The sequence below is a fragment of the Mesocricetus auratus genome, unplaced genomic scaffold, assembly GCF_017639785.1.
Source record: "Mesocricetus auratus isolate SY011 unplaced genomic scaffold, BCM_Maur_2.0 Super-Scaffold_4256, whole genome shotgun sequence".
Classification (NCBI taxonomy): Eukaryota; Metazoa; Chordata; class Mammalia; order Rodentia; family Cricetidae; genus Mesocricetus; species Mesocricetus auratus.
Genome location: NW_024429182.1, coordinates 27,247,999 through 27,263,340, shown reverse-complemented (window position 1 = coordinate 27,263,340; position 15,342 = coordinate 27,247,999). Strand labels below are relative to the sequence as shown.

General features: G+C 39.2%; 1 protein-coding gene and 1 pseudogene across 3 annotated transcripts in view; one reads left to right on the top strand and one right to left on the bottom strand.

Annotated features, from left to right (window-relative positions):
- The window catches only part of Rnls (renalase, FAD dependent amine oxidase), a 301,883-nt gene that overhangs the window by 275,646 nt on the left and 10,895 nt on the right, over positions 1 to 15,342 (bottom strand). For all 3 annotated transcript variants that reach the window (XR_002382057.2, XM_021225074.2, XM_005063687.4), the window contains exon 4: positions 12,153 to 12,311. Coding sequence is in view for 2 of the 3 variants with exons in the window: in XM_021225074.2 (XP_021080733.1) it covers positions 12,153 to 12,311 (159 nt within the window). In the remaining variant the exon portion in view is untranslated. The remainder of the gene's footprint in view (positions 1 to 12,152; positions 12,312 to 15,342) is intronic.
- Positions 2,661 to 3,479, top strand: LOC106022570 (annotated as a pseudogene).

The following is a 15,342-nucleotide window of genomic DNA, read 5'->3' as shown; positions in this document are numbered from 1 at the left end:
ACTACCTCACAAAAATAAAATAAAATAACTTAATCCAACAATACTTAAACCTATTTGTATCATTATCCTAATTAGTCTTATCAATAAAAACTCAGATATCGAGGTAAATGCTGAAAGATGCAAAGGAGTAGCCACAGTCACTTCTTACCTCTCCGAATCCTTTGATGAAAGGACTGAGATCCTGTGTACACCCTGCCTTATCACCTCCTCTCTCCACCCAAACTTATCACTTCCTGTCTCCTGTCTGTACAGACCTCCAGACCTCTATGGTTAACTAGTGGCAAGCTCTACCCTCTGAACTCCAAGCAAGCTTTATTTGTTAGAACACAAACAAAATATCGCGGCACCTATTATCCTTCTGGCTATTATTCCTCAGACAAGAAGCAATAATGATCTCATATTTGAAGTTTAGAAGTTACCAGGAAACTCACAATGAGTTTTGGAAATGACCCATCAGAACTGGCCTCATTACTCTGCGTTCTACTGGCCAGTCAAGACAATAAAACCCAAAGTGGTGTGAAAGCTCAGGCTTCCAGGGTATACTGTGTTAGTAGAAGGATGTTCTATCCTAAGAACTCTGAAAATGGGAAAGTACATTATATACTCCTTGGAAGAGAATGATTCAGAAACAACTCCTGGGAGAAAGCTTCCAGATGGAGTAACCAAGCCTTCCTCTGTGACTTGGTATTTGAACTATAGAGTCCTCAGGCTTTGGCAGAGTTCTGGATGAAGCATTGCCCAGGCTAGAAGACAGGACTGTTCAAAGTAACTGAAAAGGTCATGTGAACCTAAGCACTGTTCACTATATCAAGACAACAAATTACACATGGTCTCTAAATAGACTACCAATAAGCATGGAAAGGGATATGAAAAACAGTGGAGTCAAAACCATGTCCTTACAACAACATTTGCCAAGAATAGATACTCAAAGAGATATTGAAGAGATATTCTAAAACCAAGTTACAATCACCAAGTGACTATACAGAAGACAACAAAGATATAAACAAAGGGGAAAATGGAACAGAATAGATATGCAGAGAAAAGATGTGCATGTGGGATCTAATATATGACAAGTGAGGAATCTCAGGTCAGAGGGAAAAGAACTTCACATATAATTGGCTATTATTCTAAGGGAAAACAAAGTCAGTAACCTGTCTTATGCCTTGCATAATAATAAACACATTGTGGTGGTTTAAATGGGTATGGCCCCTGTAGACTCATACTCATGTGTTTGAATGCTTGGTCCATAGGAAGTGGTACAACAGGGAGGTGTGGCCTTGCTGGAGAAAGTGTTTTCTGTGGGGGCAGCTTTGAGTTCTCATATGCTCACACTATACCCCATGCGGTTTACAGTCTCTTGCTGTCTATGCATCAAACTGTAGAACTCTCAGCTCCTTCTTCAGCACCATGTCTGCCTGCATGCTGCCATGTTGTCTGCCATGACAATCATGGACTAAACCTCTGAAACTGTAATCCAGTCCCAATTAACTGTTTTCCTTTATAAGATCTGCTGAAGTCATGGTGTCTCTTCAGCAATAAACCCCCAACTAAGACACACTGGTTCTAGGTGGAATAAATAGTTAAATATAAAGCATAAATAATTAAATTAAGGATATGTGTTTGACTTCATAGTGGGAGAATGGCTTGTCATTACAAAGTCAGTCAGTACATTGAAAAAAGCACAGCTGAGTAAATAAAAACTTCAATAATTATAAGGATAATTGGAATAAACACATGACTGTAATGAGAAAAATTCATGAGACAGAGACTGATATTTGGGTTCAAGCTTCAGGCCGAAGATGAGAAAAACAAAGCAGCCAACCACTACCTCTTACCTCTACCTCAGGCTGAAAGGGTTGATCCTGTCTCCACAATCTCTTATCAAGCTTCAGACTATTACCTCTCCTCAGCATGGCTGGAGAAATCCTGAGACTTCAATGTCTTCCTGCCCTCAATGTGGCTGGAGCATGAATGCCTAATACTGACTACTGAAGACCCTGCTTCTACCTTTTATACCCATCTAGTGCTGGGATTGAATATGTGTGATCTCAGGTGCTGAGATCATCTTTGTGTGAGCTGTTCTCTTTAGGACTGGATCAATCTTGTGTAGGCCTTGGTGGCCTTGGACTCACAGAGATCTGTCTACACCTTAATCCTGAGTTTTAGGATTAAAGATGTGTACCACCATCACCTAGCTTGATGGATTCTGGGCTTAAAGGTGTGGGTCATCACCACTTGACCTCTATAGCTTGAGGCTGACTTTGTTTCTGAATCCTCAGGCAAGCTTTAAATAGATAATAAATAATATATCATCACACATGACAACATTGGTACCCTCATGTGCAAAATTTTCTCAAAAAACAGAGCCTGAGAAACAAAACACAGAACATGACCAGGTTACTCACAGAAGAGAGAATCTAATGACAAATATGTTTATGAAAAAAAGGGCTGAATTTAACTTTAAGTAAAGGACATTGAGCATTGATGCCAGGGTTGTGTAAATTTTTATCACTTTGACGGAAATTTTAAAAGAGTGAAATGAAATTAAAAATACTCAGTGCTGATATATGTAAAAAAGGACATGTGTTATCAACATTAAGAAGACTAGCGACAAACATATGGCAAAGTCTATTAAGACACACAGATATACCTGGCATGATTCTATCCTATGTGTCTGTTATAAGGGACAATAGGCAGTTTTCTCCTTCTGGCTTCTCTCACACTGAAGTGCCTGCATGTACCTCATGGAAGACATGATGGATATGAACATGAGTCCTTTTAGGCCTCAGATCTACCTTTTCAATTGTGAACTAGAGGCTAACAAAGATTATTACTTTACAGTAGATAATTAAGAAAATTATCTACTAAGAACCATCAGGTTAGGGCTAGAGGCAAAAGACAAATTAGACATCATAGAGGCAGTAACAATGAACTATGAAGGCAGTCCAATTAAAGTAACACTGGCAACTTTGAAAATATCTGTACAATCAACAGTCTCCCCTGGGGGCTTTGAGATTACACTACCTGTGGTCTTAAGGTTGAAGTGTGGTTCAGGGCATACATATATTAGTGGACAGCAACTAGTATCTAGAGAGGAAGATGCAAGAATCAGAAGATGAAGGTGAGAGGGATATAAAACTGATAAGTATGTCTTGAAAACCGTCTGCCCCTGGAGGTGGTAACAAGTTTCCACAGAAAAACGTAAAACTTGTCAAAGAGGGTGAGGATGATGATGATGAAGAAGATGGCGATTAAGGTGATGATGATGAAAATGGAAGAGTTCCAATGAAGAAATCTGTATAAGACAGCTAAGCCAAAAAATATGCACAATAATCAAACCAAATTGGAAAACACAAAACCATCAACACCAAGATCAAAAGGTCAAGGGCCCTTCAAAATATGGGGAAAAAACTCCCAAAACACCAAAGGGACCTAGTTATGAACAAAACATTAAGGCAAAAATGCAAGCAAGAATATAAAAAAAGAGCATTGAACACACCTGGGCACTACTGGTAAATTAAGCCAAAAAAATGGGCAAAGAGGAAAGGAGAAACAAATATAGTCCATACTGAGTGCCATCAACAATCCTGACTGAAGTCTTCTATTTTCATCTCAATCCCCTTCCCTGATTGGCCACCCATTCCCCTCCCCCACCCTTGCATGCTAGAAGCAATCTCTCGTTTTCTTAAAGCATTTTTCTTTCACCTTAGCGATGAAGACAACTTTACTGCTTTCTACTATTCCTACATATGTCCTATATCTTTGAACATGTTTTAATGCTTTCATATCCTTATCTGCTCAATAGATTTTCAAATGAACCAGGGAGAGAGAGAGACAGACAGACAGACAGAGAGAGAGAGAGAGAGAGAGAGAGAGAGAGAGAGAGAGAGAGAGAGAGAGAGAGAGAGAGAGAGAATCTTGGATACATTGACCTACAAATTACACTGGGGGATACTTATCACACAGTATACTATTAAAAGCATGAGAACATAAGCATATGCAGACAGACAAGCATGTTTACTCACACATAGCTTTTTTTAAAGGAAAGGACTGGTAATAACATGAATGTCTATCAGTAAGCAACAAGGACAAATTCTAAGGTATGGAATATCCAAATTATGGAAAAGTTTATGAACTTGGTAACGAAATAGAGTATATATCATATATCTGAAGGAATGTTGAGTAATATTCTACTCTCAGAATGGTGCTAGAGATAAAGACTAGTGTGGTGATTAGATGGGATAAGGATTTAGCTAATGAGCAATGCATTAAGTCCAGAGGGAAGGAAATACACTTCAATCCATTTGAATACTGAAAACATTGCAATAGAAAGAACATAGGAATTATGAAGAAAAAATGTTTATCCGATGACTAGATGTGCAACTCATAACTTAGAAACACAAGAAACATGAAACAGAAAGTACAACTCTGCCCCCAAATACCAATTCCAGAATGATAGTGTCCAACTGTTTGGGAAGTCTTATGCTAATAAAGCACTGTCTGGCCAATAGGAGTCTAGATAGGTGGGGCTAGGAGTCCAGGAGGATTCTGGGAAGGAGAAACACAGGAGAGTCGAGATGTAACGCCATTGCAGTAGGAAGCCCGGAAACCTCTCCGGTAAGAAACATACTTAGATTAACAATTATGGGGTAATTACTTAAAGCAGAGCTAGCCAGGAAGAAACAAGCAAGGCCAACAGCTTCATAATTAATATAGCCTCCTGTGTGCTTATTTGGGACTGATGCGGATCTGGAACCAGGCGGGCGGAAAGGCTCCTCTCAAGGAAAAGCTTCTCTTAACAAAATGGTGTCAGAAGTGGGATTCGAACCCACGCCTCCATTCAGAGGCGGAGTTTCTCACAAGGAAAAGCTTCTTTTAACAAAATGGTTGTCAGGAGTGGGATTCAATTTCCACGCAAAACAACAAAAGCTTTAAAGGAATTTTAGAAACAGAAGAACAGAGAGAAGCACAGATTTTGGTAGCAGCATTTTCTCAGGTGTGCTCTGTTTTGCTAGCGACAAGCCGAGATTCAGGCGGCTCGCTTAATGGAGTCTTCCTGACTCGGCATATAAAAAAAAAAAAAAACCAGCAAGGTTGTTTTAAGAGACTCTGCTAACGATTTAAAGGTGTGTACGTACAGCTGGAAGTGGCAGCTTTTGCTGGATGTCAGCATGGACTGAGGCGGTGAGCCGGAATCACGCTTACACCCACCATCTTGAAACGGCAGTTTAAAACAGCCACGGTTTTAACAGATAAGACACGTGGCCAGAAAAACATAAAGATTTGCAGTAAAGTCAGACTTGGATGAACAAAACCTTTAAAGGTTTACAGTGTGTTTAAAAATATACGTGAGATTGAGAGAGAAAATGAAATGACAAAGTGGTATATAAATACAAAAGCCGGCGTTGTGGTGGCGCACGCCGGTAGGATTTACTCCAGAGGCAGAGGCAGAGGCAGGCAGATTTCCAAAGAGAAACCCTGTCTCAGAGAAAAATAAATAAAAGTAAAATAAATAAATAATAATAATAGATAAATAAATAAGCCACGTAAAGATGGAAAATACACAGAGAGTCTGGATACTGTACGCTATTATGTTTTTCAGTTTTTTTATTGCTCAGGAAGCCACAGCTACTAAAGTACACTTGATTATAAATGCTGCTGAATTAATCCAACTTCTATCTTTTGAAAATGCCTTGACTTCAAAATTTAAGTATAAGGATATGTTACTCGGAAAAGGAGTTTTTGCTTATGTTTCTACAGAAAATGAAAAGCTGAGGATTCCTTCCAGGCTTCTGTGGTTCGACAAACCAAGACCCCCGGAAGCAGTAGACAAGGTGTTCCAACAATTGAGACAGTTAAGATGATGCAGTTTTACAGACCCCGAAAATACGGACTTATACAGGTTTCTGAGTTTTGTCATGATCCCCATGGTATAAACAGCACCCCCTTCCAGCAGGAAGCAGTTTGGAATGAGCGACGTCCCAATTCCCATCTTGTTTATAAATCTTTGTTTTCATTTAAATGGGATTGTTTATAATTGGCTAATGATCACAGCCAATCTTTTTTAATGGTAAAAAAGGGAATTAGGATATGGGTATTGTTTTTCATTTATTGATACAAATTCAAGGTCAATTTTGTGATGTGTATATTTCTCCTCTTGATTAAGTATTGTGCTTATACTGATCTTTTACAACGTAATGCATAATTGAATGCAGATTATAGATAGTTACTTATAATAGGTAGAATTTATAGTTAGGTAAGTTAGGTTTCTAGATATACAGAAATATATTTGAGATAGATAAACAGTCTTCAAACATTTCAAAGACCTTCAGAAAATGGCATTTAAAATGGTTTAGGGTTTTTCTTGACAATGAGAAATGTCTGCTCCTGGCAGCACCAATTATGTCTGAGAGGAAGATGGGCATCGAAGAAACTCGTTATGGAGTTTGCTTTCAACATGGCAAAATTAGCCATTTGGGCAAGAAACTGCTCTTGCCTAGATTGACTGTTGCTGTATAAACTGGACATGCAGGAACCACAGAAAAGTGACTGCTAAACTCAGTCTTACAGGGTTCCTGCTTCATGGAAGTGTCTACCAGACTTTCTACAGGACAGAGAAATGACTGACAGACTGCCAATGCAGATGGACATTTTGAAATTTCCTGCTTTGCTGAGAAATCTTCTGGACACATTGTGGCCTATGGGCTGAAGATGGATGCCCCAACGTTATAGAGGAACTTCGGGTGACTGTCCAGGCAGTAAGATGTCTCTGTCAATCCTAGTGTTTATATATTATCCTTCTGTGGTCTTTGATGGAGTTGAAGACAGATAGTTATAATTATAGTTTTCCTTAGTTATGATAGAAGATAAGTTACATATAGAACTTTGAACTCACAAGGATGGTATGGATGATATTTTCTTTAAATCTTGCTAAAATATTGTAACTATGTTCTTATTTGATAACTGTTCTGTTATATATAATTTGACTGTGTTAAAGTTAAGACCTTTCTTTTTGTTTAAACAGAAAAGAGGAGATGTTGGGGAAGTCTTATGTTAATAAAGCACTGTCTGGCCAATAGGAATCTAGATAGGTGGGGCTAGGAATCCAGGAGGATTCTGGGAAGGAGAAACACAGGAGAGTCGAGATGTAACGCCATTGCGGTAGGAAGCCCGGAAACCTCTCCGGTAAGAAACATACTTAGATTAACAATTATGGGGTAATTACTTAAAGCAGAGCTAGCCAGGAAGAAACAAGCAAGGCCAACAGCTTCATAATTAATATAGCCTCCTGTGTGTTTATTTGGGACTGATGCGGATCTGGAACCAGGCGGGCGGGAAGGCTCCTCTCAAGGAAAAGCTTCTCTTAACATCCAACAAGAGTTAATTGGATATAGCATCAAAGAATTCAAAGAATAAAGTCCAATAGGATGAGAATAAACTCATTAATTTCAAAATGAATGAGAATAATTAAACAAAATGACAAACGCAATACAGAATATGATAAAGAATGAAAAAAGAAACAGATACTGAAAAACTAAAATTGGAATTTTGGAAGTGAAAATCTCAATTGAATAAAAAGGCTCAGTAAGAAAGCTCACTGATAGAACTGACTAGGTGGAAGGTGGAATACTGAGTATGAAGAACAGACAATAAAGATAAAAGAAGGAACAAACAGTTCATGCAAGATCTCTGATTGTGGTGAATGAATTGAGCTGTTCCCTTAGACACATAGTTTAAATATTTGCTTCCCGGTTGGTGGGACTGTTAGGAAGGGATTAGGAGGTGTGGTCTTGTTGAAGGAGGTGTAACATGGGGGCGGGCTTTGATGTTTCATCACATCATTTCCAGTATGTTTTCTCGATACCTCTTACTTGCAGATCAAGACTTTAGCTATCATCTCTTCCTGCCACTATGCCTTTGCTCTGGCATCATGGATCCTAATACTCTGAAATGCTAAACCCATTTAAGTAGTCTGGGCATTGGTGGTTTGTTAAGAGCAAACAAAAAGTAACTAAGACATAGGTCGGTACCAGAGTGTGAGCTATTGCTAAGACACACATGATCATGTGTTCATGTGTGTGGGTTTGTTTGTTTGTTTGTTTTTTAGACAGATGTGGAGGACTTTAGGAACTGGGGACTAGAAAAACAGTTGAATATTCTAAGCAAAGTTTAATGGACCATCCGAGTAGGATCTTGGAGGACAGTAGTGCTTAGAGCAACATTGACTATAGAGGCCCAGAAGGAGAGGTTTCAGACAGGATCAATATTGCAACTGGGCTAGAGAATAGTCTTATGATATTTTGGCCCAAACTGTGGCTGCTTTCTGCCATTGTTCTAATGATTTGTCTGAGGCTAACTTGAAATACAATGAACTAATTCTTTTGGGGAAAAATATTTAAAGACAACCTAATATAGACTCAGATGTGTGGTTATTAGTAGTCCTTCTTATGTGGGTATAACCAATAAAAAATGTACAGTCTGAAGTATAACAGAACACCAGAAAATGTAGTATTGGAGCCAAGGCTTGCGCTAAAAGGCACAAGGAGATTAAGTGGAGGCCTGATACTCACTTAAATAAAGGAGGGGTTCCCTCAGAACAAGAGCCCCCTCAGCTAAGCTTCCAGCCTGGCTCCTAAAAGCAATAGCAATTCAAAGTTGCTACAAATGTGATCCAAGTCAGGGGGTGGGGTTCACCCCAAATTGGTAGCTAACTTGGCAGTGTCATTTACATGATGCCGACTTAAGGATGCACTAGTAAAGGGGTTGTGAGATCTTCCTCCATAGTTACAAAAAGGCACTAAGGTCAGGTGTGTATCAGGGTAGTCTCCACATGGTGTACCTGTGAGGCTACTGTGCGAAGCGGGGAAAGTGAAACCTGGATTGCATTGGAGATGCCAAAAGGGTTACAAGTGCCAAAGCTGTGGTATCTACAGCATCACAATGGGTGTGCTTTCAGCACTCCATTGCTACTGGCCTTCTGGCCACAATGCTGGGGCTCATATCTCAGTCTTCCTAGCAAGAATGAGGAGGATAATAATGCCTAGGGTTGCTTTGGGAATGGAGATGATCTTGATAATATTAATGTAGTGATTTATTATTTATGGAAACTTGACTGAGGATTCAGAAAAGCAAAGTCAGCCTCAAGCTATAGAGATCAGGCAGTGGTGATACACACCTTTAATCCCAGCAGCCAGAAGCTAGGAGGTGGTGATACACACCTGTAATCCTAGGACTCAGGATTAAGACATAGATGGACCTCTCTGAAGTCCAAGGCCAACCAGATCTACACAAGAGTGAATCAGTCTACAAGAGTTATAGCTCATGCCTTTAATCCCAAAATTAGGGAAGTATATAAGACAGAAGTGAGGTCTCAGAGAGGCATTCATTCTCCAGCCATGCTGATGAGAGGTGGCAGTCTCAGGCTTGGTGAGAGCTCATGGAGACGGATCAGCCTATTCAGCCTGAGGTAGAGGTAGAGGTAAGAAGCTAGTGACCAGCTGCTTTGCTTCTCTGATATTCAGCTTGAAGCTTAAACCCCAGTATCAGTCTCTTTTTTATTCATTTATTGGTGTTACATAGTAACATGGCAAAAGTAACACCATTATAGAGCAGTATATCATAAGAGGCTAATCATATGGTCCTTAAAGCATCCCTTATTCTCTCAGTTGGGAAAACGAATAGTTATTAACTGCTAGATGAAAGAAAGTAGTTGTTTCTTTTATAAAAGACAAAATAGAAAATGAGATAAGTAGATAAGTAAAGATAACTTACTGAAACAATAGTCAAATTTTTCAGGTAAAATATGGTATTATATTGACTCCATAGAACAGACACGATTTAGAGAAAGACAGAGAATGAGAAGGAAAACAGAAAAGCAGGCAGCACACTGTCCCCAGTTGATAATAATTATGGACTGGTATACCCTAACTTCTATAAAATCTTTGCAGATTTGGATGCATAGTTAATGTGTTATCTTGGGATTATATTAATTTCCTTGTGATGTGTGGTTTACAGTATACTCACAGTGTTTTCATATGTTCTAGGCATTTTCTTGCCTAATCTAGGGAACTGCATTATATTGTAACACTAGATGACAATATGTGACTTTTCAAATGGATGTCTCTCCCACCACTAAATGCAGCCAATCAAATCTTCCCTACCCACCCATGAAGGTGGATAACAGTGGCCAACTAGAAAAGATATTTACATTTAAAGCACATTCCTATATTGTATGTTTTTAGATTACAGTTTGGGGAAAATACAGGAAATCCAATCTCATCACATATATTCTAGCCATTATACATTTTATATTAAAAATGAATAAAGTGAGGTAGCTGTCTAAGAGCAATAACACTAAACCAACTGCAACACTTAAATTCTGTTTCAAAAGAAGAAAATGAAAGACTTGGATATTAAAGACTTTTCAGTAATTTGTGAAAAAAATGAATACCACTATAATCAGAAATAATACACCTCTGAGCCGGGTAGTGGTTGCACACACCTTTATCCCAGCACTTGGGAAGCAAAAGGCAGGCAAATCTCTGAGTTTGAGGCAAGTCTGGTCTACAGTGCAAGTTTCAGGATAGTCAAGACTACACAGAGAAATGCTGTCTTGAAAAAAGAAGAAAACAACAAGGAATGCACAGCAATGTACAAGCTAAAGTTGTTAGTGGTGTGTGTGTGTGTGTGTGTGTGTGTGTGTGTGTGTGTGTGTGTGTGTGTATGTGCATGCCAGTCCCTTGCTATGTAGCCCACACAAGTCTCATGTTTGCAGTGCTCTTGACTAAGACTCCTGAGTGTGGAGATGAAATGGATACCATGGTGCCTGGCTTCAAAGTCTGCAATTTCCTAAGAAAACTTGAAATCCACATGGCCAATTACTGTCCTTGCTCATTGCTTTATTTATTTCAGCTCCTATATTTAGACACAGCATTTTTGTTGGTTCACATGAAATTGCCAATAGCTGACCATTTTGCCGGATGAAATCACCATTCTGTATACACTAACCACACTAGTCACTTTTATTGTTGCTGTGGCAAAAGACCTGAAAAAAGAAGCTTAGTGAAGCCGGGTTTCCTCTGGCTCACACTGAAGCAGAGAAGTTCATTATGGTAGCAGGATCATGCATCAGAGGGACTGTCTGGAGTTCAAAGCCATCTTGAGTAAATTCCAGGCAAAGCAGTCCACACTGGTTTCCTGGCCCTCTCTGAACACACCGTTGCATGATTTGGGAGTGACTGATTCTCCACAGACTTTGCTATCTAGATTCTATGAAAATGGAGATTCATAGTTGACCTCCCTAGGAAGCAGAAAGAAATAGCACCATAAGGGTAGACTCAAACCCATGAAGAGAATGGTTTCTGAGGAGACTTCCTACTCATCACGTCTCAGGTACATGAACAAATAAAAACTGACCACCTAGCTAAATATATCAACATTGCCCAGGTTCGCAATGATTTTTTTTTTGCTTTCTTCAACAAAACCTTTGTAATATTTTAATAGTTTCTATGCACAAGAAACCAAACTATAAAAGAAAAATATTGGATTTGCTCACAAAATGGGTTATTATGCTTATCAATGGCCCTCCAAATTCCTTCTTAAAAAGTGAGTTTTAGGGAGAAAATGCTTTTTTTGCCCTTTTCTTAGTCAAACATGGGAATTTCTTTATGATTTTTTTATAAACTTTGCTCTTTTAACATAATTTTAGCACCATCTGGACAATGTATCCTCTATTACATCCACCTACTCATCAATGATGCTAAGCGACTTCATCCAACAGCAGTAAATACTTAGCAGTAACCCAGAGAGCAGAAGATAGGAGCTGAGTCAAGCCAATAGGAAGCCACGATGAACAGCTTTTCTTCAGGATGACCACAATACAGCTCTTTTGGGCCACACTACATCACAGCTCAAAGCAACACTAAGTTGCTTTAAACCAAGAGCAGTAAGAGAACTGTTCAATTTCTAACCAGTCAAAAAACGTGTAAGTTTCATTATGACCTAGACTAACCAGAAAGTAAACCATAATCATTTTAAAACATAACATCGGTAGAAGTGATAATAGATCTCTCTCTCTCTCTCAAAGAGAAGAGCAAATCTGTGCTCTCCCAATCTGATGCTCCCTGAATAGGTAAATAGAAAGGCGTACTCACAATTTACAATGTCACCTTGAAGTTCCAGAATCTGCGGAGCTGGCATGGTGAGGACAACAAGGTCAAATTGTTCAGGGGAGCCTGTCTCCTTAGACACTTCCCACTTGTTATTTCTCAGGTTGATCTGGGTCACACACTGTTTGAAGAAGACTTCTGCACCTGCTCCAAAGGCAAAATCAGGATTGTTACCAGGATTATTCACACAAATGAGGAAGAAATCAAAATTCAAACTGATCCATTCAGGTGAACAAAATACTCCTAACCTTGTCTTTTGTAGTCATCTTTCTTTACTCTAATTCAATAGTACTTCCTCCCTCTACCACTTGCACACCTGGCCTCCAATCAATGCTTGTTATGAAGGAAACAACTATACAACACTCTACACTGACTACAACTACAAATTCTTCTTCTAAATCTACTTCTACTACCATCACAGTCAACCTCCATTAAGAATCTGTTAGCTCCCTCTAAATCACCTGAGAGAAGGTCATATGGACTCAGAGTCTAAGGCAGCCCTGCACAGGTTTGTACCAGGTGTCTGTATATGTATCATGGCTTTCAGTTTAATGTTTTTTATGGAACTCCTGAGTATGTGAATCAGGATATATTGTATGAGAAAAGAACCTATTTTCAATAAAAGGAAACATATTTATTAGTTGCCATAGTCTCTTTTTCATTGCTACAAAGAGACACCATGACCAAAGCAACTTATAGAAGAAATTATTTAATAGGGGGCTTGTTTACAGTTTCAGAAAGTGAGTCTGTCTGTTATGCTGGGCAGCAACGCAGGTATGGTACCAGAGAAGTAACTGAGAGCTTAGATGTTGAGACAACAGCCAAGAGGCAGAAGGAGAGGACTAACTGGAAATGGTGGGAGCTTTTGAAACTTCAAAGTTCACTTCCAGTGACCCACTTCCTTCAACAAGGCCACAACTCTTCCAACAAGGCCATATAGCCCAATCCTACTCAAGAAATCCCACCAAATAGGGACCAAATATTTAAACACAGGTGTGTATATGAAGATCACTATCATTTGTTACATATTATACTAATTGATTTATTACATACTTGTTACATATTATTTATTTCAAAAATACACAGATTTCACATTGTTTAACTATTATTTAAAACATACACAGGAGACTAGGAAGCTTGTCACATTTGCAGAGTAAGGATTAATATTCTTCAGTAATTGTACTAGCAATTACATAGTACTACCTAGCAATATGCTCCGTACACAGTCTAAAACACGTCTGTAGAGGAGATTAAGTCCTCGTTAATGATCAGAACTAAGAGAATAACTGACTACTTTGTCACCCTACTTCCTTTCTTAGAAGGTACCACAAAATTCTTATAATGACTTTCCTGTTGTACTCCCTTTAATTTTAGAGATTGATTTTAGAGTTATGAATAATTTTAATGACCATTTTATTTCTATGTATAGCATACGCTATGGTGCTGTGGTTAACATTATTAACTTGACAGTATCTCAAATAAACTAAGACCCAGTCACAGGGCATGTTTTGAGAAATTACGTACATGAGAGATTAATTGATGTAAGGTGACTAACCTTAATGTGGGTAGCACTGATTCCTAGGCTGGGCTTCCAAAGTACACAAAGGGGAATTCGTCCTGAGCACCAGCACTCAGTATTCTCTGCCTCCTGACTGCAGGAGTGTTGTGACCAGCTGCACTGGCTCCTGCTGCCAGGACTTCCCCACTGCAATGGACTGGACTTCTGAACAGTGAGCCAAATAAACCCACTCCTTCTGAAACTGCTTTGCCAGGGTATTTTCATTTCAGCAAGAGGTAAAAAAACTAAGACAACACATACAAATTATAGTGACTGAAACATAATATCGTTTTGGCCATCATTTGTTTAAGAGAATAAATCATACACCATTCACTACAAGAAATTCCAGTTGGATGATTAAGTCTTAGGATACTGGTACCTCAAATTTCAGATTTGAAGACTTTGATCCCCTCAATAGTGGCCTGCCTGTAATTCCTGTGCTCAGAGGGCAGAGACAGGAAGTCAAGGGGGAAAATTGATTAGCTAGACTAACTGTATACTAATCCACAGACTCTGGGTTCAACTGGGAGATACTGTCCCAATCAATATGCACTGAGTAGTTGACTAAGACCCCTGATGTCAACCTCGGGAGTACACATACTAATATGTACACATGCATCTCCCACATATACCCACATACATGCAGACATGAATACATACACACATGTATACCATACACTTATACACAAGAGAAGCATACTGTTATCCAACTTCGTGTATGGGGAAAATGATGGATGGGGAAATCAAAGGCACAATGAATTCAATATTCGTTATCAAATGAGACATTTCATCATTTCATGCTTCCAGTCGCTCAGCTTCAGTTCAGCTTTATCTGTGGAGTCTTCATCCTACAGCTCAACCTGATCCTTCCTGTCGGTGGTGTCCTTTAACATCAGTCTCTGATACCTTTTTGACATCAATTGAAAATATCTGAATGTCTTGCCTATGTCTTACCTACCTGTTACTAATTTTATCCATGCCAGGCATCCATTTCTAGTACCTCATGTTTTTCACTGTCCCTTGAAGAATGCTTCACTACAGTAAGGAATCAAATGTTGTAAGTGAAATGTAAATGTTAGAGGGGGCATTGTGGTAACTGGGTCAAGGGATCAATCTTGCTTGAGGCAGTGAGCATTGCTCTGTTCAAGCATAAGAGCAAGGGGATGCTGAGGTGCCTGAGGCCTTTCCAAGGTCTCTGCTTTGGGAAGGTTCAGATAATTTTCACTTTTAACCCATACCCACCATTTCTTTATCCCAACCAAGCAACTATGTCTAACTTTTGGACTTATTTGGATTGTCTTTCTCTGTTTACCTTAATCCATGGTTTCTTTCAGACCCCAACTAAAGTACATAATTCTATTTCTGATGGGGAAGTCCTGTGTATATGTCAAGAAGGCTCTGTTGGCCAATAGGAAGCAAGACAGGCGGGACTAGGAGTCCTGGAGGACTCTGGGTAGGAGATGCTTGATTGAAGTTCCTGAATGGAGTTCCAGTGTTGATTGAAGCTCTCATCTGAAGCTCTGTCGAGATTGTAGAAGATGTGCTGTTTCAGTTCCTTGGTCTAGAGTTGTGTCAAGTGATGTAGTTCCAAGCCAGTTTCAGGATGGTACTTGTCAG